Source organism: Syngnathus floridae, chromosome 18, assembly GCF_059516105.1.
Source record: "Syngnathus floridae isolate MCC-2025c chromosome 18, RoL_Sflo_1.0, whole genome shotgun sequence".
Lineage (NCBI taxonomy): Eukaryota > Metazoa > Chordata > Actinopteri > Syngnathiformes > Syngnathidae > Syngnathus > Syngnathus floridae.
The window spans coordinates 7004748-7031838 of record NC_142430.1 but is presented as its reverse complement, the minus strand read 5'-3'; the positions used below and the strand labels follow the sequence as shown (position 1 = coordinate 7031838).

The window sequence follows — 27091 nt, the reverse complement described above, 5'->3', positions numbered from 1 at the left end:
CTCCTGGTATATTTTGGAAGACTTCCCCCAGCAGGCCGGAAACAAAAATAGCACAAAGGTCATGAATTTTCCCCATTTATTTAAGTTCTTCTCAATGATTTGAAGCAATTTTCAACGTCTCTGGAAAAAAGAAAAAAAAAAAAGAAAAAAAAAAAAGAAAAGCATCTCATGACTTATAACCAGTTAATTCATTCAAGGAGATTGATTTCACATTAGTTCGCATTGACATTCATACATTTTTAAGTCTCAGTAGTAGAAATATGTTATGACACTTTTATTGATATGTTTCTATTTTCGCTCTCTCTCTCTATCCCGCTCTTGAAAATATAAAAAGATCCATCATGAACATTCCGTTGAAATATACTGTATACAGTTCTCGATGCGTTACGGCGTTTGAAAAAATAAAATCCGGATACCTCAGTGACCACCTCGTCTTCCTATTCCTCTCCAGTATATCTTTTTATCTTTGGAACAATTATGGGGAATGCGTGACGTCACTCTGCAATATCCCGTGCGTGGCGGCGTTTGATAGAAAAAAACGATGGATTACTCCGCACGCTTTATAATGTGAAATAATTTTTTTGCCAAGACACACAGTCCAAAAAATATCTGCGCCCTAGAGAGCATTACAGTAAGTGTCAATCAGTGGCATTCCTGGTGCAGATTGCATACGGTGTTTTCAAATGAACAAAAAACAATTTAAACAAGCACCTGACAAAAACACAAATTGGATTTTTAAATTCGAAACTTAATATTGGAAAGCATACATGGAAAAAAAATAGCCCGTAAAATTGATGCGAACAGATGAGATATGATTAAACACAATTCTCGACCTGAAACAAACACACCTGGGTGATGAGTTTCTGCATGCACCGTTTTGACCTCTGACCTCTTTGACCCCAGCGGCTATAACTGTCTTTTGAGATGGAAACTGTAAAAAAAAACACAAACAATAACAATGAGTGACACATATGGGACACCGCTTTTTTTTTTTTGGTTGCACTCAGACCCTGTAAGGCCAGCGTAGACTCGCGGAGATCTACGTGAACACTTGTGAGTGTCACACACCGGCCAGCTCTCCAAGTCGCGACACTACGGGAATGCAAAGAAGAAACCTTCAGCGGCCCTGAACCAGCAGGGCTTGAATGGAAGAAGGATTTGGTCACAAATCAATAACTCAACAGCTTTTCCTCGATGGGCACTGGGATCTCGTAACTTCGCCACGTGACTGACATCATTTTTTTTTGGAAGCTCTGGGTCTCGTTTGATGTGTCAGGATGATGCAAGACTGTCAAAAAAAAAATAAGACAAGCTACCTTTACACACTCCGAGTGTGTTGCCATTTGCCTCTGGGAGGAAGACGACGTTTCTGCTCTACAACACAGCACAGTGGTCATTTTTTTTTTTAGGATTCATGATTAACAGAGGCGATGTCAAAATGTCCGCTTCCTCATCCGCTTTACGATTATCAGCATGCAATTATTTTTTTCCTCCCTACATTAAGAAAGTTGATCATGGAAAGGCCAAAAAAAAAGTATGAATGTAAACGCTCAAAAAAAAGTTTGACCAGCGTTCCAAATTGGTTTGGCCTGACCACTGCATATCCATCTTTCCGCTAAGTGGAACAGAACCGAGACCCGAAAGCTACTCCGTCTGGTTTTCCCTGCTACAGTCGACTCCTCTTCGTATTATTGCCAAAGAAAAAACAAAACTATGAGTGTTACTCAAGCAGTCAAAATACAGAGAGCTTTTTTGTTTTTTATGTTTTTTTTTTTTTAGTTGCTGCTACGGTCGTTGTGCAAACGGTTCGACTCTTGCGCGCAAGCTAACGGTTCGGCAAAGTCTCGGGTGATGATAATGGCGACGCTTGATGAGATGTTAGCAAAATATAGCGTGTTGAAAATAGTCAAACTATGTTCGTGGAATGAGGAAAGTAGGGCAGTAGAAGCAGAGAGATTTCATCCAACAAAACGTAGCTCAGGGTGTAACCTTGCAAACATACATGTTTCAATATTCACATTTTTTTTCAACTTTTCCAAACAAAATATATCTTCTCTTTCATTAGAATCTTTTTTTCTTTTTTAAACATGAATTGCATATAACATTTTTTTTTTTTAATTCATTTTATATATATGTTTTTGTATCTCTAGCACCCTTGTCTTCAACTAAGGGTTTGCAGAAAAGACAGTCATGCAAAGTAGTCATGCTGGTAAACAAAGTTACAAAAATGCATCACCACCACGCTCCCCCAACCCCCCCTCCCCTCATTGGTTGAAGGGGAGGGGGGGGCATCCATTGTACCTTGATGTCTTTGCTGTTTTTCCACTCAGTGCATGAGTCCATTTGAAGTCTACCAACCTTGTTATTTTTTTTCCCCCGTGGACTTTTTTTTTTTTATGGCAAATTTTCACATTTTGCATCTGATATTCTCCATCCTGGACCATCTTAGCCATACTTAGATTTGTTTTATCAAAATATATATTTGTTCTCTTTTTTTTGTACACTTGCACTATATTTGGTCCGCTTCTGCTCCTTGATGGCTCCGCCTGCCGGGGCCGTCCTCGCCGTGACATCGACTCGCCTGTCAAGCGGCCCGCCGGGGCAGCAAGAGATGCCGAAGAGACATTTTGGGCAGTATTCATCTGGGGGGGGGGGTTCTTGTGCCTCATTGGCAGTGTAGGCCTTTGTGTGTGCTGGGGGACAGGGACGGGGGGGGGGGCTATTAATCTGATTGGTCCCTTTCAATTGAATCCTTTTTGAAAAAGTGTCCTTGGGGCAGGGGTGGGGCTGTCCATTCACCTCTTCATTACAAATGAAGCAGATTGGATTGGACCAAAGACTGACAAGAGTGGTCCCGAGCTCCCGCTCTCCTTGAATTTATTTTTCGCTCTAATTTTGCTTCAATGTGCTTCATGGATGCAAGTGGCAGTTAAAACCCAAGTGGGCTCGTTTCAGTTAATCTTGATGACATCGCGGAAGGTCATTCAGCGGGATCCTCCCCTCCTCTTCCGGATTTGACCCCCTCCTTTTGCAGTACATGAGAGAGAAAAAAAAAAAAGTCTTGTAGGGCAGGCTGAAGGTCAAACCGCGTCGATGCTACATGTGCTTCGTTTTGACGTCGTAGCTTTTAAATGATCGCGTTTTATAGAAGTTGAATGGAAGACAAAGTTTCAGAGGCGGGCGCTAAACTTGATCTTTATTCGGGTCATTGGGATTTTCCTTGAAGGTTAAGACCCGTCTCTCATGTACTGTTGGGGTGTTTTACTTCTTCACTGGGACGGATGTCAGGAGAGCCGTGACCTTGACTCTGCATAAATCCAAGGTCAAGTCGTGTCCCGGCCAACAGATGCTACGGTGTTAGCAGAGATGCTACATTGTTCATTCAGTCCCTTGTGAAGACAAAGTTTTCCTTTTTTTTTTCTTCTGGAAACATGTTGATGGTGATGTCATCTGGAATGTGTCCTTTTTGATTTTCCTCCCAAAGTGTGTCAGTGCAATGTTCAGTCAATTGGCCCAAAAAAGGTTGCGGGTCACACACAAAAAAAAAAAAATGGGGTGGTCGGAGTTCCGAGAGGCTACTTTGGTAACGACGTGAGCAGGAGCAGACGGTGTGAATTTTGGGAATTCATGATTAAACGTGAGGCCTCTCCCCTCTTTCTTTTTCTCTCTCGTGACCCCCGAGCATCTCCTTTAAAACGTCCATCCACGTCACGCTCGCCGCCTACGTGGCTCCCGCCGCAAATATGTGTTAACCGCTTAATGACTCCTCGTTACAGAGAGAAGGCCAACGCTAGAAACTTAACACTGTGAAGACAAGAACAGAAAGTCATGAATAATCACACTCAGCTAACAATCAGAAATGTAAAACATTAGCACATTGGTTTATAGCAGACGAGTATTTTTTTTTTGTTATGCCAATTTAAAATATTCACATCGCATTTCACTCAGGTAGGGAAGTAATTAGCATTACCTGTGCACACTGCCGTTTAACTGTCAGAATAAATGAAACAATTTCGGACAGATGGACAAACACATACATGTGATGTTGTTCATGGGCACATTGAAGGAATCAATACAACGTTGTTGTTAGACACAATTTTGTGGTGGTTCTTCTCTCTGCCTTCGCCGTGTTCTACCATTGTTGTCTTCGAGGAAAATCTGCTTGGAAAATACATTTGAGCTTGTCTAAAATGAACCACGTGGTTTCTTCTGTCAAATAGTCTGTTTTGGAAATATTATCCTCTATGAGTGTCGTGTTAATAGACATTATAAGATTAAGGATGAATTTGAGCTCAGTTTGGGGAGGGGAAAAAAAAAAAAAAAGTTTCATCCACAGCGCAGCAGAAAAAGGACTGATTAGCATTCTCAATATAAAAATTTGATGACAAAAAAATATCATTATAAATTATGACTAGTGTATTTTTGTCCCTTCAAACACACATTAACTTTACTGGCGGAGCTAGGATTTTTTTTTCCTTGGTGGAGGGGAGGGGGTGGCCAAGGATATCTCAGGGTGTCTTGCAATTTTTTTTTTCATGAACCCCTCAAATATTCAGATAAATGCTGATAAACATTGATTATACAAGGGGAAAGCTTGCAAAAAAAAAAAAAAGGGGAAACACCCAAAGCCAATTATCTGATCCGGCACCCGGGGGAGTGTCAAGCATATTTCATATTTCCAGTGCCCCCAACCCCAGCTCGGCCAGTGACTAATTTTTTTTTTTTTTGACAAAGACATGTTTAAGATTTAGTGCTTAAATGTACTAGACCACCAGAAGAGTTGCTGTAAATTAACAACATTAGTAAAGAGCAAAATATTTTTTTTGTTTCAATTATCTATATGTAGAAACATTTTTTTTTTGCAGTGTCTAATACATTTGTGAAGCACTGTACATTACATTAACCAGAAGAGTTGAAAACATTTAAAAAAAACACGAGCGTTGGAGGAAAATAAGAAAACGTACGTTCAAATAAACAGTTGTGAGCAACTTTTGCAATACCGACAATTGATTGAATGTCACATGACTTTAATGTATTCGCATGTGAACATGATGAATTCAACTTACAGATGTTACGAGCATCGCTTTGACAGTACATCTAGTGTAGCTAGTTAAATCTAGCTAATTAGTATGGACTCCTAACTTGACATCAGAACCTCCGGGGGGGGGGGGGGGGGCCTCATAGAGGCACTTACTTATTGCACATCTGCCTACCCGTCTGTTTATTATTATTATTTTTTTAATCTTCAAACTTGGCCACTTTTGGCCACATCCTCAACACAAAATGTCACATACAGTATGTCAACAAATAAAAGATCTCCTGAGAACAAAAAGACACAGGGACATTTCTCTTGAGGGCAACACAAAAAAGTTCTCCCACCCCCAAAAAGAACAACATTGTCACAAAAAAAAGGGAGTGTTGGTGTGCTCGAAAGTTTACGGAGGCTTTTAGCCGCCGAGAGCGAGCGAGTATTATGTACTGGACCGGACTACGAAGAGCATTGAAGCATGGATGCCGAGTGCCCATTAGTAGAGTCCTTTTTTTTTTGTTTCTTGAAATTAATTGGAAACTCTTTTCATGCTTGAATTGCATTTTTTTTCCCATAAAGATTGTAAGTAAGGATAAAACCCTGTACATATTCACAATCCTCAGTAATCGGGCGAGCCGGGCATGCAAATTTATTTTGGAAGCACATTGATTCCTCATCCTTCCTTTTAGGTTGAGCAATCACCAAGTGTCAAAACAGAATTTTGTAAGTCAAAATCTAAACATGGGAAAAGTACGCAAAATTATTACATTTAGCGACAACCAAGAGGACGTACGATTGGCTCATTTTTGTAATCGTAATGATTTGTAAGTCTGTACATTTTTTTTTAAATATATTGAAAAACGATATTTACAAATGTACTTTATCTGCACAGCTTGTTCTCCGGCTTAAAAGAATATTGCACATTTCTTGCATATGTGGAGGACACAACGATTTGACAGTAAATAAACCTGAATGAATTCATATAGTTATTATAAAACGTCGTCAATAATTAATGAGTCGCTTATTGGCGGGCAACACTCTTCTAATGCAATCATTTCAATTAATGGGTCTAAAAACGATAATATCGCACAACCCTTGCGTCTATACTTTTTATACATCAAGTAACAAATCTGTGCATCCACTTTTTGTGGCTTTTTTTGTGCGAAACATGTTTTAAGTGGTGATACAATTACATTTGTGTTTACATTTAATTCAATAAAACTTATCGCTAAAGTTTTTTTTTCCCGACCTTATTTGCTAACCCAAGGCATGCATTATAAAGTCACAAGACGAGAGGTCATTTTGTCTACATTCAAGTTCACGTGATCTTATTGCTATCGGTTTTCGTCGGAGATTTTTTTCAACGTTAGCCGAGCCCGGCTAGCATCGTTTAGCTTCCGATCTTGTGCGGCCATCTTGCTACAAAATGGAAGGGATGGGGGAACGGCAGCGGCGTAACGGGCCCGGCGCCTCGTAGCTTTCGAAAGGCGGGCTCGTGATGGGAGCTAACCGCAGAGACGAGCCCGACACCCCCGTCACATTCGTCAGACTGCGAGATTTCTCGTAGCTCGTAGCTACATTTCGTAATATTGATTTACGACATTGTGTGTGTTGGGGGGGGTTAATAAAAATCAAATTTGAAGAACAATTCCCACAGTTTTTACACAATAGTTCGACATGAAAAGAAAATGGAAAGGAGCATGAAATCATAACGACATACAAAAGGAGACAGACAGACACAGACAAAACAGACAGGACAAAACAAGAAAATGCGAGTTATGATATGTCTTCTTTTTTTTTTTTAAACATCCAAGTTAGTTGCTTTCAAAGACCCATTGAATAAAGCAACTGTCATTGCATGACAAGTGCTTTAGACAATGCTGGGCCAAGACAGTAGAAAATAATCCCTGAAAAATGTTATAAAAGGAGTTGACCACATGAAGTTTGGTGAAGCTTGGATTAGATGTAATTATAGCATTCATTCACAATTAAAGTGTACCTTTGGTCAAACTGTATAATGCAGGCACTGATTTAATATAAAATAGTACAATATCAAAAAAGAAATAACACAACACCTCTTAGGGACAAGAGATATATAGCCTGAAACGTTGCCGTTTGACCAGCACTTTTGCTGCCTGGGGAAGAAATATGGCGTCCCGGATATGACGTCACAAATTGGATTGTTTTGGGGCGCCCCAATCAGGCCTTTATACTACCTTTATAAGAAATCGATTATGTTGAAATTTAAGGGTAATGTGAGTAATTATTATTATTCCGTCGAAAGTTTTTTCGTAAATCGTGTAAATCCGTTGAGAAATTTATTTTTTTTATATATGGGGGGGGGGGAGCGGCCGGCTAGCTGGCCGGGCAACGTTAGCCTCGGCGACTCTCGCGGGCATACCCCCCCCCTATTTTTCCATGCTTTTTAACATTTACCATTCTCATCCCTGTATTATTCAAACCAGCTTCCAAACATTTACTTAAAAGACCAATTGAACATAGCCGTTACTAAAATCACTTAACAGGAAACGGACTTCCCTGGCAAAATGCGCTTGCCCGCCATGACGGGAAACCAATGTAAACGAACCACAATAATTGCCCAGTAATTTATCAAAATTGGGGACAAAAACTGCTTATCACAGACACATACCTGTCTCCGAACGGCAATGTTTTGTCTCTAGGATCTCTTTTCACGACGCTGCTGCCTTTTCACGTCAGTTTTCCTCTGTTTATGGGCAAAAATTGTTGGCACTGCACCGACGATGCGGACGTTATTGGAGCTAGCCAAGATGCTATCAATTTGCTGACGTCACGCAGCTTCCTGATCCGGGTTACAAACGAAGCAACATGGATGCTTCCGGTCTTTCCATGTCACACTTACTAAAAGCCATTTATTTTCTTTTTTTAAATAAACTTTAGGGATTTGATTAAGCCATATTCGTAGAATAAAAAAATGTTAATACGGCTAATGACCAAAGGTACACTTTAAGGTTTTGGGTATTCTAAACTTCAGATGGTCAACATTAAAAAAATTAAAACTGCCAAGCTTCTCCGCACAACTTTAGTCTTGTTTGTAAATGCATGCTGCTAAGTGTTCTTGTTTTGAATTAAAAAAAAGAACAGCCTTAAAAGTGAACTAGAGAAAGTTTGTCATTTTTTTCCGCACTACTTGACAAAAACAACCGCTTTGATTGACCCCAACCATAAATAAAAGCCCTTTCTTTTCCTTTTTTTTTTTTTTTAAAAAAATACTTTTTTAGACTCGCTCAAACGCATTAGCCAAAAGGTACCTCGGTAAAATATTGATGATGCATTTTCTAGTGCTGAACTTTTCAAAATAAATAAATAAAAAGCTGTTGCAGGAATATTGTTATTTTAGGTGGGGAACCGCTTAGCACCCAAAAGTAGCGACGAAAAGGAGTGCATAAAAAAATTATATAGATTTTTTTTTTTTTGGTCCCAATTATGTTGAATTTGAAACACTTGTCCAAAATGAATCAATGGCATGTCATGTGGAACATGAAATAGATGACGAATGAGGTTCAGTATTAATAAAAAATATTTACAATGATAAATATAACAGTATCGGTTAGCGAGCACAAAAAGAAGACGACAAAAAAAAAAAGTGCTCATCGTGTTTCTCGGCCACTGCAGTCTGTCACGGTCAACTCATCGCCATGGTAACGAGTGTCTTTACTCAGAAACACTTTGCTACTTTTGGGGCTTGTTTTTTAATCATTGGGAAAGACACTACACTTGACACGGGGTCAGGACACACATACCTACCTAGTCGGACTTTAAGATACACTTGCACTGCAGTGGTGGCCTGGAGATGGGATGGAAGAATGAGCGTTAATCACGGAAGACGACGCTGATGGAGAAGGGGAGCACAAAGGGGAATAAAAGAGAGAGGGGGGAAAAACACTGCAAATAATCGGACTTGACTCATCAACAAAACCAAGAGAATCGAATTTAGTGCCAGTGTCCGAGTAGCGTTATGCGCCTGCTTGTTGAAGCAGCTTCATGAGATCAATTGCCTGTTAAAGAAGCTGCCGACTCCAGTTACCAGTAATTAAAACAATTGATCTGCCCCGGGACCACAGTCGTAGGCCACGATCCAGAAGAGGAAATGCGACCGTTTTATTAGGCATATCTCATCTGTAATTCAGTACTCTGCTGATGAAGCATTTGTTGACGTCGGCCTAAAGGTCATATCGGAAGTTATCAAAAAAAATTATGTGGATCGATATGTTTTCTAAACTCACTTTACGTATCATATTGCTAGTTCTGTTTTGAAACAAACTTAATTCGGCTAAGAATAGGGAATATTTGCAGTATATCATGATGAGGTGATATGACAATGGAGACAAGTGTTATCACTTGAAAAGAAAATATCATGTTTGGTTGGAGACTGTCAATTATGGCCATAATTAATAACTGAATGTGACTACTTCAGGGACCAATAAAGAAAACGATGTAAAAATATTCAATGCGATATGTTGTATTGGCTGGCTAACTTGCTAAAAATCGGTATGGAATTATTTAACCCATAATTGAATCACAAATTATTATTATTATTGAAAAAACTCTCTTCTATATTTGTGTGATTTCATTTGGGAACGTTATCTAAACTGACAAGAACATAAAAAGTGTGCTGCACAAAACATAAGAATTCACCCGGACAGTAAATGACACCAAAAATCAAAATATATACAACTTAGCCATAAAATCTACAAAACAAAACCAAAAAAACTAAAAATAAAACACCATACAAAAAAAAATAGTCTCACAAAAACAACAAAAATTAAGTTACACACAACTTGTAAGCAAATAAAAAGCAGCAAAGAGGACAAAAATGAAATAAGCTTCACAGAGAGAAAATCAACAAGATGGAGCTCCTTGTCGGTCTCCAGTAGTCCACTGTCTAACCGTATAAAATTAGCCATGCATATAGTGTATTGCATTGAGAGCACAGGAAGCCAAGATGGCCCACAATCAAAATTGAAGGAACACACAAAGCTTGGCAAAGACACCTGAAGCGTTTGTCTAGGAAAGAAATCATACCTGCAGCATACAATAACTTTAATCCCTCTTTAAAAAAAAAAAAGCAGGAAGACTCCTCATATAATTTTGCGATTGCATTGACAGTGTCTGGCCACATGTGTTGCGCCACCATTTGTGTTCATATATATATTTATTGCACTGTGACTATCTGTTAGCCTCTCTATAAAGTTCTACGTTAGCAAGAATCGCATTGTATTGTACTTTTGTATTTTTTTGGGTGCTATTAAATCCTGCTTTACTTTAAAGAGGGATTCATCTGCGCTCATTTATTTCTATTTTTTACAAAATCATCTAAAAGTGTAGCATTGTGTGAAAACTAAATGCTTACCTTGCAGCCACTTTTTTTTTAAATTCTACCTGCCTGCGTTTGTAATCTCGGACTGTATTGTGCAAAGTCTTTTCGCGACCAAGTGTTGCTTTCAAGCCCGTATTTCATGTCATTTCTTTCAAGCTGGCAGCACAGGACGCCGAGAGTTATGAAGCTTTGGGCTACACTTGGCACGGAAAGCTCAGTCGCACGGTCTGGGGAATAGTATTTCCGAAGCATTAAGCGCCAGCGACACCGTGTTCGATCTTGGAGATGATGATGATGATGACAGCGGGAACCTGATTGATGAAGGTCATAAAGCACAAAGCTTTGGTCTTGCACTGAGTGCCTTTAGCTTGGCGTTGTTTGCAGAAGTACTATCCCCTTTGACCTTAATGTCTCCCCTTTACCCCAGTGACCTTTGATCTTGGAAAAATGACACTTTTCAACAACAGAGGTCACTTGGAAAGAGTAATCAATTTACTCTTGGAAAAAAAATTAAAACTAGTTGTGGTCTAATGTCATGTGTCCCAATACTTTTGTGTAAATTGTACACATTTCCTACAATTATAAATATGTATTGCAAAGTTGCAGTGTGTTTTTCCTAAGGCCCATGGGGGGAGGGGAGTCACATTGTTAAATACATTGTCAAGAGGGGGGGGGGGGGGGAAGGCATAAGAACCAAAAGTAAGCCACACACAACAACACAAACACGACACTCAGACGGCATTGAGACTTTGTGTGTAACGTGTAGGAAAGAAAGAGCCCACATACACACGCGTGATATGACACAACCTGAAGGGAGAGACGACAACAACAACAGAGGTACGTCAGACGACAACAACGTGAACGGCTATTTCCCGTTTCTTCAAGTGTGTGTTTTCTCTTTTTGCCTTTTATGCTATTGCACTCAGGACTGCAGGGGCGTAGCTATCATTTGCGAAAGGGGGGCGTTCAAAAACAAATTTGTCCCGTCCCGTCTGTCAACTACACCCATGCATGACTGTATGCGTATTTGTAGCTTTACACGGATACACACACATGATCCCAAGACACTATTATGTCAAAAAACAGCAACAACAAAAATGAATGCTGTATTGGTAGAGCAAACCAGCGATGAGATTGGTTGGGCTGAGGTTAGGTGGTGACTAATTGGCGCCAGTGCACCGTAGGAGTCTGCACATTTGAGGACATGTGAGCGAGTGAATAAAAGTTGTGTGTGCATTTTGTGTTGCTGTGCTGCTGCTGTAGTCAAAGTGACATCACTGCAATGATGCAATACATGATGGCGAGCCAGATGGAGTTGAATGGACACTTGAAGCCGAATCTAGTGCTCTTTTGACTTTTTTGATTTTTTAATTTTTTTCTGCATTGTTACCTCTGGTCTATGGTTTGATCCAGGAGGAGGTGGAGTTTGCATTGAGGTCCTGCTGTAACAGAGACCCTTCCATCTTATACCAATCCTCAGTCAGAGGGGAGTCTGGGCTGGGTGCCAGGGCTGCTGCCTCTAGTTTGTTGTCAACAAGGGGGATGGGGGGTGGTGTTGAAAAGTTTGGAGGGAGTGCGGGGGAGTGTTCAGGTGCAGGTTGGCGGCAGCGGTGGTTTGATTGCGATGAGTGGCGGGCGGGTGATTAGATGGATGGATGAATGGATGGATGGGTGAAGGTGTTAGGTTGTCATGAGCACAAAGATGATGGCAGAAATTAAAAGGGGAGGGAGGATTGGGGTCGGGGTTTGATGTGGTACAAAGGAAAAAGGGGATGCAATATGAGGGCATGGATTTAAGGGAAGGGGGGGGGGTTAAGGGAGGTGAAATGACCAAATAAGGGGGGAGAGAAAGAGAGAACCAGAAGTGACGAGAAGTAAATTAATGCATGGTTAACTGTCTGAGTCCAGAAGACAGAGAAAGACTGTTTATGAGCATGGATGGATGCTACGGTACGGACAACCAAACCGCACGGACACCATGGAAAGATGGAGCAAGTCAAACGAGGAATAAAATCAAAGAGACGCACAGAAACTTTCCACATCGGACACGAGTAATCAAACCAAGCGGTGATGATAAAACGGACAACATGGATGTAAAGTGGCGCTAACAAACAAGAGCAGAGCACAAGAGCTGAGTGTGCATGTGAGTCTGGGATCGGCTCTTCCACTTAATGTGCACTCTCCTGTCTAAAGCAGCCCTTACGACATGTTTACCCAAACGTACACACAACACGTTTGCGTCGGTGCTTTCCCGATATCGGACGTACCTTTCCGCACATTCCCATCCGTGGCTCGGAATTCCCTGGTGTTGAGTAAGAAGCAGGCCCGGTCCTGTTGGTAGCGTTCCCGAGTAGGACCCCGCCCTATCGGGCTTCTCTCATCAGGGCTGAGCACCTGGTCGATGGTGGGGCAGTCTTCGTTGGCCAGCGCGGCCGAGGCAGCATCGCCGTTCTGCTTGGAATCTGCACAGGGAAGTTCGGGCAGCGTTAGAAAATACATACATCAGGGGTAACAAATAATATAAAAACAGCAGGTGCCCCGACATTGAACCCTGTGGAACACCATACGACACAGAGTGGGCCTCTGAAACTCACGCACAAATTAAAGAAAAAAGTGGAAATTAGTCAAACATCCTGTCTAAACAGCCCATGAATCAGCAAACAAGAATTTTTTAATGAATAGAAGAAGCAAGGCAGTCTAAATGTTCAAAGCGCTGACGTTGGCAATAATTCTGAGCTCTCTGATGCATTAAAGGTGTGCCGACACACGTAAAAAGCAATCAAAGAGCCAAATGACCCCCCTTCCGGGTTTTATTGGTGAAACCACAGAGAAAATATTCCAAGTCAGCGCAATCGGAAGGCATTAAGCTATTTTAATAGATAATTGACTTCACTCTTCCCCCTTCAGACCATTACATAGTGTTTGTTTGTTCCTGGCTGGCAGATGGGTGCCTGAAGGCAAGTGTGGAACTGGCAGTTGAAAATAAATTACACATGAGATCTGATGGGCATGTACGAAACCGGACAGAATTCTTAAAGAGAAAAGAAAAATGAAACAGCTCACCTCTGTTGATCTCGATAATTTCTTCTTGGGCGAGAGGACAGTCGCCTCCGAGGCCTCCGGATCCCATGACTCCACCTAGGACATTTCCCAAGAGCCTCTGCGGTGAGGCAGTCGCCATGGCCAGAGCGTCCGGTTTGCAGTAGTTGGGAGACCCCGGTTGAGGCGCTCTGGGAATATGTTTGTTCTTCTTTTTGGGCAACTTTTGTTTGGCCATGGCCAGCGAGTAGTACATGCCGAAGTTGTTGACGATGACGGGAACGGGCATAGCGATGGTCAGCACGCCGGCCAAAGCGCACAGAGCCCCCACCAGCATCCCCGACCACGTCTCCGGGTACATGTCTCCGTAGCCCAGCGTGGTCATGGTCACCACGGCCCACCAGAAACCGATGGGGATGTTCTTGAAGTTAGTATGGGCGTTGGCCGCCGGGTCGTCCGGGTGGGCTCCGATCCTCTCCGCGTAGTAAATCATGGTGGCGAAGATGAGGACGCCCAGCGCTAAGAAGATGATGAGCAGGAGGAATTCGTTAGTGCTAGCGCGGAGGGTGTGGCCGAGCACTCGTAGACCCACAAAGTGGCGGGTCAGCTTGAAGATCCGGAGGATACGGACAAAGCGCACCACGCGGAGGAACCCCAGGACGTCCTTGGCGGCTTTGGAGGAGAGCCCGCTCAAGCCCACCTCCAGATAGAAGGGCAGGATGGCCACAAAGTCGATGATGTTGAGTGTGCTTTTGAAGAACTCCACTTTGTCGGGGCAGAAGATGACTCGCAGGAGCACCTCGATGGTGAACCAGATGACGCACACGCCCTCCACGTACGTCAGCCAGCTGTCGGTCACCACCTCGTAGACGATCTCCTCGCGGGTCTGGTTGCCCACCGTCACGTTCTCCGTCTTGTTGAGGATGGTGTTGAAGGCCTCATGCGTCTCCATGCAGAAAGTGGAGATGGAGATGAGGATGAAGAAGAGGGAGCCAAACGCCACATACTGGGAGGGCACAAACAAGAGAAACCAGCAAGATTATTAAGAAGAGCGAAAAACAAATAAGTGAAGGAATGAAAACATCAACAAAGCGGCCATTTTGTTTTTTGGGCCTTTTAGTTCAAATCCAGTTTTCTAATTTAAACAGTTTATATTACACACCTTCTACCTCAGTGCATATATTGCACTCAATTTGTCCAGGAGATAACTCAAATCTCTGGACTTTAATTTAATTAGATTCCAGGTATTGCCTGAGTTGAGGTCCGGGTGGAGTTTGTGAAATGGGATCACTCCTAATCTTTCTGTACGTTTCATTATAAGCCATTGAGAAGCGTAAAAACACATTTTTGTCCGTAAAATGCCACTTTGACTTCATTTCCTCTCTAATGTATTTTATTAGCAGTAGTAAAGCGCTCTTCCCTCCTCTTTGCGAGTTTATTTCCCAAGCATGGAGACCCCTCCCATTACTCATCAAGGCAATTTTCTGTATGAACCACGCGTTCACTTTCGATATGTACCCAAGCACTTGTCAATGAATCAATTCCATTGTGTGCACGGTTCCGGCGCAATCGCTCCCTGGCGTGGTCCGTTTCCAGCGGGGCCGGGATGTGTATTTATAGACGCGGTATACTCTATCAAATAAATAATAAAACACAGACATGGCCCAAAGAGCAAAAAAAAAAAAAGAGGAAGGTAATTCATACTTGAGTGGAGCCCATATATAAAGGAGCCTGAGTGCCCTTAGTGTATCTACCGTGCGTGCCACTTTGTATTTTTTGACACGGCACGCTTACGTAATATCCCGAAGAAACTTTCGGAAAAGACGCACGGGCCGATTTCATTTGGAAGTGTTGTGTCCGGTAAACATGGCCTGCAGGAACCCATTGGAGAGCCGCATTAGCTCAACAGTCCACTTTTGTAACCCAAAGAATTCTGCTTCTATTTCTTTTCCGGTACCTCTTTTCTCCTCTGCTATGTCTGACCTACTTTCTCAGATTGCTGCAGTGCTCTCCCCCTCTATCGCCCAAACACACACACGCTCGGAGCTTCTCAATCACCCTCCTCCTAACGCTACCCCCATGCCGGTGTGTCTCGGGAAGCGGGATAGGACCAGCGGGACCTGCTTATTACACGTCCCCCCCCCCAAAGTGCCATACACTTGAGGTGACGTAAGCTGCACGGCACAAATAGCACATATGATTTTTCAAGTGCCGGTTCCTGCTAAATTTGGGTGCAAGTGTTTTTTTCTTTTTTTTTTAAATCTTGCTGCAACACACCCGGACACCGGTGCCAAATATGCTATTAATACATAGTCGAATAAAAAGGCTTTTCAAGTAACGCCCAAAATAACACAGCTTTAAGCTAATTGCAGAGCATTACTTTCTCTACCAAATCCCGCTCGAGTCTCAGGAGAGCGGCCTCAACCTGCGCACAAAGGAGAAAAGAGGGAACAAAAAAATAAATAGTGGCCAAGCTACAGTAACACACAAAAGAGAAGATAGTGGCAAGGCTACAATGGCGTCGTCCAAGCAGGTGGAAGCGGGTGGAAATAGAGCCAAGAAAACCTTGATTGAAACTCAAGGCTAGTGGAAAAGTAAAAGATGGAAAGTCCACCTGGGGGCAGAAGGCAAACACAACCTTCAGCTTTTTCAACAGGACATGTGGACAAATATAATTTCGCGTTTACATTTCAAAATGGCCGCTTCGCAAACTATTTAGGGCTGCCGGCTCACGTAGGCGACCGACATAAATCGTCTCTTGGAAAAAACTCGGGACGTCAGCCAGACAAACGACGACCGACACACGTGCCGCATTGAGGGGACGGACAGCGGTAAAAGAAAGAGTTGGAGGACAACGATAAAAAAGGAGGAGTTGCAATCTGTCATACTTATTTACACACATGGATCCCCTGCATCATGAGAGCGAGCGCTGCTGTGAATATACGATGGGCTGGTGCGGCGCCGAAACCTGTAACGCGAAACAATTCCCTACAGTAAAGCCCCGACGCGTGTGACACCTGCAGCCGAAATGACCTTCAAGGCCCGATGGAGTCTCCCTCGCTCGCTAGACTCTCAAATTAGATTCGGCGAGATCATCAACATAAATTTAAAAGGTTGAGCGTCACAGAGAGAAAAAGAAGGAGGGGGGGGTTGATGGAGCGTTGATTATGTTTGAAAGTGAAACAGTGATGGGGAAGGAGGGGGGGGGACAATGGCGCGTGCTTCTCGCCGGCCGCCATGAGGAGCGAAGACGACAAAACGGCAGCGAGGGTGTACGCGTTTTTCCTTAACGGGACTCTCGTGGTGCCGTGTTTACTGCGGCACCATCCAGAAGAGCTTTATCATTACAGTATTACACCCCCCCCCCACCCACCCATCTCCATCCCCATCCCCTGCCTGGCTCTGGGTCGCTATGGCAACCGCTGCGTTAGCCTCCGCTTTCAGGCACCAAGGACAGGCAGGACTGAGCCAAATAGTGTTCCAATGCAGCTGCAATACCGAATCGGTTTGCATGCACGGGAGCCAAATTATGAGCCCACGAATCAAAATGCACAATCGAGTCAAAATGACAACGTATGTCAGAGGAGACCATAAGAGGACAAAAGAAAGACGGAGGACCAAGCAGAGGAGCAGTGAACTTGAGAAATCAAATTCAATCCTCCATTTGTGAAATTCCAACCGGCATCTGTGGCTACAACATCGAACTCCAATTGCATTTAGTTTGTAAGAATGACATGGCTGACAGATTGTGTTGGCACTGATTTTTCCCCTTTGGCTAATCTCCACAGTCAGCCAAGAAGCATTCTTTTTTTGTTTGGCCTCCAAATCCTCCAATTAAAACTACAAATACAGTATATTAAAAGACATGACACTTGGCCACTTAACAAATGTTAACCCTAACCCTAACAAATATTTCGTTTTTAAGCATAGTTGCCGCGACGACTTCAGTTTCCGAGATTCCCCGAATGACTCAAATCGGCGAGCCCTCTCCCCCCCGCACGCCGGCGCATAACGTCACAGTCTTATCAGCGCTGCGGTATTCACGAGCCCCCTCGTCCTCACCCCCCTCCCCTCCCCTTTCTCCCCCATCGGTTGTCTTTGCACTGCGGTCGTGTCAAACATTAGCGAGGACAAACAAATAGTAACAGTGAGCTAGCTTCATGTGTCCTCTCACATCTGCTTTGTATTCAGCACATTTTACTGCAGCATATTATGTGCACTTGTCCTTGCGACGCAGCCCCCCCCTCGTTCTCAGCCAATCCCGCCTTTTCTTTTTTAGCTCCATCACTCTCTCTTTCTCGGCACCCTTCGCCGTGTCCGACACACTGGGAGAGTTTGCCTATGACATCTTTTGTCCTCTTCTCTGACTGACTACTAATTTTCCATCCCGAAGTGGGAGGAGTTACGTTTAGCCCGGGTTGTTAGAAGAGAGTTTTTCAACGACCACTTCCCACTGGTCATTAAATAATCTATAAAACGGGGTGCTGACCAAGCATTTATTTACGTAGCACGAATTAAAAACTGCCTTTGCGAGTGAAACCCTCAAGACCGGTCCAAGTGGTGAGTCATTGGTGTCCGCAACCCGCTGGACCGGGAGGCACAATCAAGAGAAAGCAGATGGCCGAACGGGAAGAGACACGCCCGATCGGAGGCTTTGCAATCTGCTGCCGTGTTTTTGTCATAATACAAAGATTCCGCTATAATTTAGTGACACAATATTATATTTTTGGAGGGGGAGGGGTCAAACAAATGAGGGGTTACGCGAGGAGGCGTGTCGGATGCACCGATTTATCCGCACACCGTAAACGGGAGCGAGCCCTCAGCTCAATGCTTTATGGGCCTCTCCAATGTGGAAAGGTGAGCGTGCCAAGAAGGATTGATGTCCACTCAGATGTTTGAGAAGGTCAAAGGTCACCCTAAGTGTTTTCTAATGGGAGCGGGTCAATGTGTGTTTGGACCACCTCGCCTCTTTTTACTTACACTCTGGCCTGAATGATTCCTTGGTGTTACCATCAAATCAAAATCTTAGCGGACCTTCTCCTGGTCCTGAGAACATGGTCCTAATTGACTGCAAGCAGAAGACTGAGTCAGCACTTAACCAAGAAGGCTAAATTGATCTAGATGCAGAGGAGGAGGAGGAAAGTACAGAAAGATGACATGAGCAGAATTTGGAGTGATGGGCATGACATTTTTTTTTAAAAACATTCTCACCATGTCAACACTTTGATTCCGAGTCTGAGCTATTCTTTAAAACAAACGGAGCATTTTTTTTTTTTGCTAAGCTCACAAGCGGCCCACAGGGGAGAGGAGCACATGGGGGGGGAGTCGGAGGCGGGCTCGGCAGCCGGGCTTTTCCAACAGGTACAAGTGGGAAGCGCAAATACAAGCAAAGGAAGCGGTGTTTAATCCCGCAACGCTTGAGCACACTTGCGCGTCATTGCGGGGACACTCGAGAGCGAGAGCGAGCCATGTTTGCACTCCAAGAAAAGGAATCCTGCTCTTTGGGTTCACTAAGGGGTTGTTTGCGACAGAACCGCAAAGCAATCATGTTAAGTCAACATACTGTAAACAAACCACAAACTGATTCGAACATATATGCCGAAGCAGAAAAAGTTTGTGTCCGTTCGGGATAGTATTCATATTGCAATTTTTTTTTTTTTTGTAAATTTGTATTTGCCAGACACAGCTGGACGTATTTCAACTATCTCCCCCTCAAGCTGTGTTGACAAAATCCTCTCCAAGGTGATCTTGTCATTTTCCCTTGTCTATCTGTTCACCTGCCAATGTATTTTTTATTTTATTATTTTTCTGTCCACCGCAGTGATTTTCTATCAGGGGACAGCACGTCCGGGCGGTCTCAAATTTGTCAGCAGTGTCAACACAACATAAACGCGATCGCTGTGACCTTCCGTAAATTGGTCGATTGGAAGACGAGATGACCACAAAAAAAAAATGCGATGGCAACTTTCAGCGATGAGGACAGTCAATTGAATTGGACCGGCTTCACATTTTAAGAGATGCTAATATGAACACAGAAAAAGGAGAAGATAATCAATGGGATATCAATCGATCGGCGGGCGGGGAGAAGAGCCGAGCGATTGAACGGCGCGAGCCTTCAAAGATAATCGAAGATGCAAAGCCGAGCCCCCCCACCCCCATCCTTCCACTCCATTTTCCCAGCGTCTCTCTCACCCCTTCTCCATTTCCCTCTCGCTCAGCCTATCTGGTAGCAACCCCCACCAGCAGCATCAGCAGCAGCAGAACCCTCTGCACCTCTTTTCTCGTTCTCCAGCGCTCCCCCCCTCCTCTCTCCGGCGTCTACTGCAGCAGAAAAGCCAGCATAGATACCAGCATGTGTGTGCGTGCTGCTACGGTACATTGACAAAACATGAAACGAATTGGCGAGGGGGTCGGAAGGGGGGGGGGTCTGAAATGAAGACATTGATTTGTTTGATTCATCGGGCACAAATCATTAGACCGATGCCTCTCCTCCTGTCTCCTTTTATTTCCCCTCGTCTGCTTCTCATCCGTCCCTTCCTATCTCCAACATGTCCTCGCCTCATTTGCATCTCTCCGGTTCTGTCGGTTTGGAAGGTGGGGGGGGGCTAAGGGGGTCACATCGTCGTTTGACGCCGGCGGAAACACGTGAATGCATATTGGGGACTATACCTGCACTGCACTCTGCATAACCCCCCCCCCCACACACACACACACACACACACAACTTCAATATGTATTTCCTTGCTTTTGCAGCTACACACTTGCTTTTTAACGATAATGATTATCAAAATAATTATAGATTGAAGTGAAATGCTCCAGATGTTCCCAAAGCTCTTGCTTACATTTCCTGACTACATTTGAGACAGTTAAGACACATTCAAAGTGATTCGATTCCTCATTTCCCCATCCTAATCTATATAATCCGTGTTTTTCGACTTCAAATTTGGATTTGGGTGTCCTGAATTGGGAAGATCTAATTCAGCTGGGAAAGAAGCACAAACCTCCACTGCACCAAAAGACAGCTTTTTTTTTTTTTTTTTTTTACCTGAAATAAAAACAGCACGCTGATGTGTGTTTTTAACACACGCGGGACAAGTTGCGCGTAAAAGTCACGGACGCCCGCGCGTAACCGTCATGTAGCGTCCGAATGGGATGGGGAAGTGAGGAGGGGGGGGCAGTCATAAACAAGTGGAGCAGCACCAAGGGCAAACGTGAGAAAAGACGAGAGGCTCTTTTGCTGCAATAACCCCCCAAAAAAAATGTATCGCGAGGATGCGCATTGAAATCAATGAGCAGCGGGAGTGAATGCGGCGTGAAGACTTTTGATGTGTGCCTCTTCCCATCTGCGTTAATTATTCAGCAGCAGAAAGTCGACGTCTTGCACGCGAGACAGGTAGCAACAGTGGTGCCTTTGGCTTCTGCCGTGTGCTCATAACTTTAGCAAAAAAAAGTTCAACTCACCCGAGCGTATTTGGACGAGTAGGGGTCCTCGAAGAGCGCCCAGATCTTGGGCTGCCAGGTTTTCCACCAGCCCGCCCTCCTGGCATCCTCCTGCATGCACAATCTTTTCAGGTCCCCATCGGCGCCCCCCAGGGCCGGGTCGTCGTCAGGCGCGTCGGGCTCGGGTGTCTCGAAGCTGTCCAGCGCCTCCTCTGCGTCACGGTGCTGGCGGTAGTTCATCCAGCAGCACGCCTCCACGTCCGTCTCGTCGATGCCCCAGAAGGCTAGCTCCTCCTCGAAGAGGGGGCCGCAGACATCGTTGGGACAATGCAGCTTACCCGTGCGGTAGTAGTTGAGGATGAAGGAGAAGACGGACGGGTGGCGGTCGAAGAAGAACTCATCCAATTTGGGGTCGTAGTCAAAGTTGCTGAAGGCATCCGGCTCGGTCAGCCACGACAAGCGCGTACCGGGCAAGGTCTTCAGGGTGCTCCGGTACGTCTCATGGCGCACCCCGCCGCAGTTTATCACGATTTTCTCGCTTTCCGACGGACAAGTCATGTCTGCGCTGTAACATGCTTTGTTGGACGACTTGTTCCCACCCTTGCGCCCTTTGAAAGAGGATACACACACCGAACTGAGCATAGAGGACCGGGGGTGGGGGAGGAGGGAGGAGGAGGAGGAGGAGGAGGAGGGAGATGAGAGCAACCAGAGGGAGGAGGGAGCTGGAGTCTGCGGGAAGAGAGAGAGGGAGAGAGAGAGGAGGGAGAGCGAGAAAGCATTTTAGTGGAATGTGGATTCTCCACCATGTCAAGATGAAAAAAGGTCACCAAATAACCTTGCTTGTATTTCTTTGCTGGGAAATGTGGGACAGACAATTTTCACAATAGCAAAAATGAAAATATTACATTGAATTCCTCAACTTCAAATGTTAGTTTGGTTTGTTGCCTTGAAATTGCAGTTCGGACAAACTTTGTTTTTTACAGCGCATAGAAAAATACTAATATTAAATCTCATAATAAATGAGGACTTTTTATAATACTCAAATATGCCGAGTCTAAGTCTACACAATCTGGTTCAAAGATTTTTTTTTCTCATCATAATTTTGAAAAAAAAAATCTTTTACATCATCAACAATAACAGCAACAACTGAACATTAACCGATCACAATCGATCTCAAAAGAGACTCAAATCATACTTGCCACAATTCATGGCACCTCAAATTAAACCCCAAATAAATGTTTGCTTTCTAGCAATGTTATTTAACATTTAACAAGTCATAATATAAATATATAATATAAAGTTATGAGAGGGTGTGCACAAATTAATTAAATTAAATACAACAAATATTACAAAATGCATGTTGGGCCAGATTATAGAACAGAGCGGACCGGTTGTGGCCCCCGGACCACAATTTGCTCACCACCTTCTCACCCCCCCAACACACACACACATTGTTCATGATAAAGTCATTTAATTGCCTGGCACTGTTATATCCCAGCTCCCCGTTTCCCCCTCACTCATCCGGCAATCTCTAAATTGATCCGACTGATGCTCAAGTCGGTGCTCGTTCAAATCCTCGCCCTAATTAGGCCACTGTGAGAGGTGCCCCCCCCCCATCCACACTCGTGAGCGGATGAAAAAGAGTGGAAAACTGGCAAGAAGGAGCCTGGTGGTGCGGAGGGGGGATGCTCACCCCCCCTCCCCCTTCCTCCCACTTTGCTCCTGATCCCGAAGTCATTTGTGACGTCAGGTGCCGCAGCACCATGTATGTGAGTGTGTGTGTGTTAATTGCCTCCCAGGAGTGTGGCGTGTCCATGCTTATGTTATGCACTAAATTCATGTTATGCCCAATTATGTCACTTCTGCCAACAGAGTTGGAAAATGGAAGAATGAGGAGGGGGGGGGGGGCAAAAGGGAGACAAGTGAATGCATCACAGTGGATCGTCTCGGAGAGTGTGCCATAAAAGTGAATGAATTACATACACGCATCGCCATTCACAGCTATGTGGACATCCATGTTATGTCCTCTATTTAAAAAAAAAAAAAAAAAAAAAAACACTCAGGCCCCCTCCCACTTTTTAGACTCTCTCTCCTGCACTTTCCCTACCTCGCTCACACTCACATTGCGCATTGAACGCATCATCATCATCCTTAAAGGAGTGAGAGTCAAGACTTCTATTTAACAATTTTTTTTTTTTAAAGAAAACAGTTTCAACTCTTGCAGGGAAGCTTAAATTCAGGTACGTTATGGGACTGCATGAACTTTGCAACTCAAAAGTTCCTAACTCGAAAAGTCGCACTGGCCGGGGGGAATAATAGCAGGCTTGATTTCAGCACCACGGAGAGCTCCTCCGCAGCCTTTACTTTGCACTATCTAACCGTCCGTTGTTTTGGTTGATCGGCTGCTGAATATTTTATACATCGTCAGCCACAACTTGTCTCTAAGTGTGGTTAAACGCCTGGCTTTGTCCTCCTGGTGTCACGTGTGGTCGCTTTATTGATCACCGGTTTGGACTCGAATTAGCCACATATGGTGTGGCGGGCGAGTTAAGTGCTGTTTTGTTTATTTGGTTAGTTTTAGGAGGCAGTTTTAGCTGCAAACGAGTGTGGTGCAAGCGAGCCGCTGCACTTCAATGCGGAGGCAAAGCCAAGGAGGGAGGGGGGACAGGTATGAGCAGTAAAATGGAGGAAGGGTAAAAAGCATGGAGGTGAGAAAGGAGGCGGAGTGTTTCTACGCATTGGAAAGCGCGCGCGGGGAGGGGAGGGGGGGTTCTCTCTCCCCTTCTGTTTTTCTCTCCCTCTCTCTTTTTCCTGCAGCATTTCTTGACTTGGCCACCGTGTCCTGCACCTCCGACCGAGTGGCACGCTCACCTGGCCGAATGCGCTAAAAAAACGCAGCCTGGGTGGAGAGCAAAAAAAAAAAAAGGGGGAGAAATAAAACGCTTTAGGAGAGGAGCGCAAACACTGCGGTGAGAAAAAGGGAATGGTGCATATAGCGGGGGTGGGGGGGGGGCGACTGGGGGGGGGGGAGCACGGGATTATGGGATGCAGTGACTGCGAGGGGGAGGAGGAATTCGGAGGAGTGCTGACTATGCGGAACCAACCTGGCTGTTGGCAGCAAAAGCAAAAAAAAAAAGAATCACAGAGGGAGGGGACAGGAAGGAAGGGAGGGGGGGTACATGAGAAGGAGGAAAGGACAACGGGGGATAAATTGTGAAAAAAAGAAAAGAGCTATGGATGATGGTGATGATAGGTGATTAGAGAGGACGTGAGGAAGGAAAACAAGCATATGGGGTGTCAATGCAGGGAAATAATGTTTGTCATGCATGCATACACACGTGTGCATGTGTGTGTGTGTGTTTTTTGTGCGCCCCCCGCCCCTTTCGCTGCCACCCGCTCCCTCATCAAAGGATGTAACCACAAGGCGTCATGCTGTTCCACCCAGATCGCTTCCCCCCTCCTCCCTTCATCCATCCTCTGCATCATCAGTCTCAGTGCACAAGAGCTCTCTTCTGGTGAGATGGAAGTACTGCAGCCGAGCACTGCGGTCACCCCTCCCTCCCCTTCAAGTGAGTGTTTTTATTTTCTTAATCCTCATGAACCGTCATAATTGAAGCTACATGCTACTTGCAAATATTTTTTACAGCACTCAAAGGAAAACAAGGCGCACGTCATCATAACAAAGCTGGTGGCCAATTCCCAGCACACGAATGAAGCAGGCAATCAATTAAGCCAGCAGAAAGGAAATGGGCCGCTCGGCTACTCGAGCCGGTGTGGTGCTCCCTGAGGGCCAACCAATCCAAACACAACACGGCAAACACACCCCTTGGGGGGGTCTTGACCTTTGTGGTCAGCACGCAGAAGCACTCCTGATTTACATCAGTGGTGGGAAGTAACTAAGTACAAATACTTTATGACGGCAAATAGAGTGAGCATCAAATAAAAGTTTGATTTTCAATATTTTCTATGGGGTCTCACTAAACTACAATAAATAGAGGGGGAAAAAAAACATCCACCTGTTTCTATCCATCTTATGGGCGGCCATTTTGACATTATACTGCCCTCTGCTGTTAAGTGAAAATGACATCACAGCGTCTAAGGGCTGAGCTTTTTTTTTTTTATAGTATTTTAATTCACTAGATGATCATGACAGGAAGCCTAAAGGTCAGCAATGACTTTGAGCATTGAGTCGACGTGGGACAAACTTAAATGTTATTAGCATTGGGTGGTGGTTGAATAGCCATATATGGAAAGAGATATTTAGAAAAAGTCTACACACCCCTGGCCAAATGCGGATATAAAAAAATTAGATCAGGATAAAACATTTAAAAATTTGGTCCACTATAAACACCAATTAACAAATTCAATTGAAAATTTACCAATTTTTTTTCAATGGAGTTGCACAGGTCAAATGGCACATTAAAGGTAGAACAAATTCTGAAAAGATTTTTCCTCAGTTTGGTGTTTTGGTTGCACGAATCTACAGTTTCCTTTTCTTTATTGTTTATCTTCCTCAATTCTATATTCTCAAATGTAAAAGTCGTAATGTAATGAATTTTGAATAGCTTGATTAAGGATTATTTGATTCCATATCATCCAATAATTGGTCCATCGTTAGACCTCAAGGGCTCCAAATGGACTTGAAACAGCCCAAGACAAAGCAAATGGGTGGAAGTGAGAGATTAGCCAACAAGGGGAAGGGGAAGGAGGATTTATAGATGCTGGGTAGAGGAGAGCTGAGAAGGACAGGGATGAAAGGTTAACGTCAAGGTCAAGGATTTGGAGGTTTTCCAAGGCGCCGGGCGAACACGACAGGAACGTGCCATCTCCATAATTGTCATTCACCTCCAAAAGGAGAATCTGCTGCTTCCTTCTTATCACTTGCTTTTTGCATCCTACTGGCAGGTGGGCTCATTTTGGGTTGGTGTTGGGGTGGGGTAGGTGGTGATGGTGGTTTCTGGGTTATCCTCAGTCTAAAAATAGCAGCAGCTGTAGATTTATAATGCAGGACCAGTGAGTGTGTGTAAAAAGAGTGGACGGGGTGGGGAGCAAATGGAGGAAAGAGAGGCGAGAGCGTTACGGGAAAAAAAACGACGGAGCCAGTTGGCAGGCGGGAAGTGACGGAAGGAAGCAAAGCCAGGGGCGTTATGAAATTGGAGACTTGGCATGAATGTGTGCGTGTGTTATGCTGCGGAATGCAGAAGATGGAGCAAGTTGGCAGAGGTGGAGGTGATGCTGTGTGAGGAAGTCTAGACGTTTAACCGACACTTCCTGGATGAGATCCTGGCCAATATTTAACAAGACATCTTTGCCTGTGTGTGTTGCGCAATATTTTATCAAACCTTCCCCTCTCAGGCCTTAACACACACACACACATATGCAAGTCAAAGGGTGCAAAAAAAAAAAAAAAGAGCAAGAAGCATGCCCATCTGCAGCCTATGGGGAAACACCCACCATTGCAGATGAGTTATATATATATACACAATATATATAAATATACACACAATATATACATATACTGCACGTCACGGCTGTGTAAAGGTGTGGAGAGGCAAATCGAGCACACACAAGGACAAAACGCGACTTGTTGAATGCGCCTCTAAAGCTGCAATAATGAGGCGGAAAAAAATGGAACAATTGAACACATGCACGCTCGATCCACGGACACGCTTAATACTCACTCGGCTCGTGCAGGTTCCGTGCGCCAAACCCGGAAATAAAAAAAAGCCAAAAGGATCAATCAGCGCGTAGTTTTCTTTTGTTATTGGAGGATTTCACACTGTATCCAGTCGCTCCAGTCAGATGATTCATTTTGCGGGGGGGGGAGGTTTTTCTTTTTTTTTTCTGTCGCGGTTTACTGAATGGAGGAGAGGGAAAATGCAGATTGGTTACTTAGATGAAAATGAAGCAGGAAAAAAAACACCCTGAGAACTGCCTCGCTTTCTCTCGCTCTTTTTTTTTTTTAAATCTGTCACCTTTTTGTGTTATTGCCTAAATAAATGACACCCCGCTACCATTTCTCTGTCTGTCTCGTTTCTTTCCAAATATTTCAATGGAGATGCAGCCCAGCTCCCTTTGCCTTGTCCCTCTCTGTGTTCCTTCAGAGGAGCGTCACCTCCTGCACGATTTTTTTTTTTTACCCTCCCTCAGACGATACATGTGGGCGGATTAGACCCAAGACAGAACGGTGGGAGGAACCCGAGCTCATATGGTCAACTTCATCA

At 44.2% G+C, this 27091-nt stretch overlaps 1 protein-coding gene and 1 long non-coding RNA gene across 16 annotated transcripts; one reads left to right on the top strand and one right to left on the bottom strand.

Moving 5' to 3' along the window:
* Nucleotides 1-59: 59 nt before the first annotated feature.
* Nucleotides 60-27091, bottom strand: kcnc3b (potassium voltage-gated channel, Shaw-related subfamily, member 3b). 15 transcript variants are annotated; one of them, XR_015854013.1, is made up of 8 exons: nucleotides 26549-27090; nucleotides 20889-21596; nucleotides 13452-14433; nucleotides 12656-12850; nucleotides 11779-11907; nucleotides 1317-3804; nucleotides 1010-1092; nucleotides 60-931 (listed from the first exon to the last, which is right to left on the bottom strand). XR_015854013.1 is itself a non-coding variant. In XM_088359871.1 (7 exons), exons 2-5 carry the CDS (start codon nucleotides 21507-21509, stop codon nucleotides 11786-11788), a joined length of 1920 nt encoding a protein of 639 aa, XP_088215997.1. In that variant the 5' UTR covers nucleotides 21510-21596; nucleotides 26549-27091; the 3' UTR covers nucleotides 60-3804; nucleotides 8816-8855; nucleotides 11779-11785. The 15 variants fall into 15 exon arrangements, 8 of the variants coding, with proteins under 8 accessions (XP_088215997.1, XP_088215996.1, XP_088216001.1 ...); XR_015854012.1 differs by having other exon boundaries at nucleotides 60-1092; nucleotides 1317-1374; nucleotides 2302-3804; XR_015854009.1 differs by having other exon boundaries at nucleotides 1010-3804.
* Nucleotides 22975-25313, top strand: LOC148382686 (uncharacterized). Its single transcript, XR_015854020.1, has 3 exons — nucleotides 22975-23107; nucleotides 24313-24436; nucleotides 24514-25313. It is a non-coding gene; the product is annotated as an uncharacterized LOC148382686 (long non-coding RNA).

Coding starts and splice junctions, on each gene's coding strand:
- kcnc3b (XM_088359869.1), bottom strand. CDS start 21,509: ATGCTCAGTTCGGTGTGTGTATCCTCTTTCAAAGGGCGCAAGGGTGGG. Junction 12,851..13,451: donor AATTATCGAGATCAACAGAG/GTGAGCTGTTTC, acceptor TTCCCTGTGCAG/ATTCCAAGCAGAACGGCGAT. Junction 6,604..12,655: donor GGATGGGAATGTGCGGAAAG/GTACGTCCGATA, acceptor TACGAAATGTAG/CTACGAGCTACGAGAAATCT.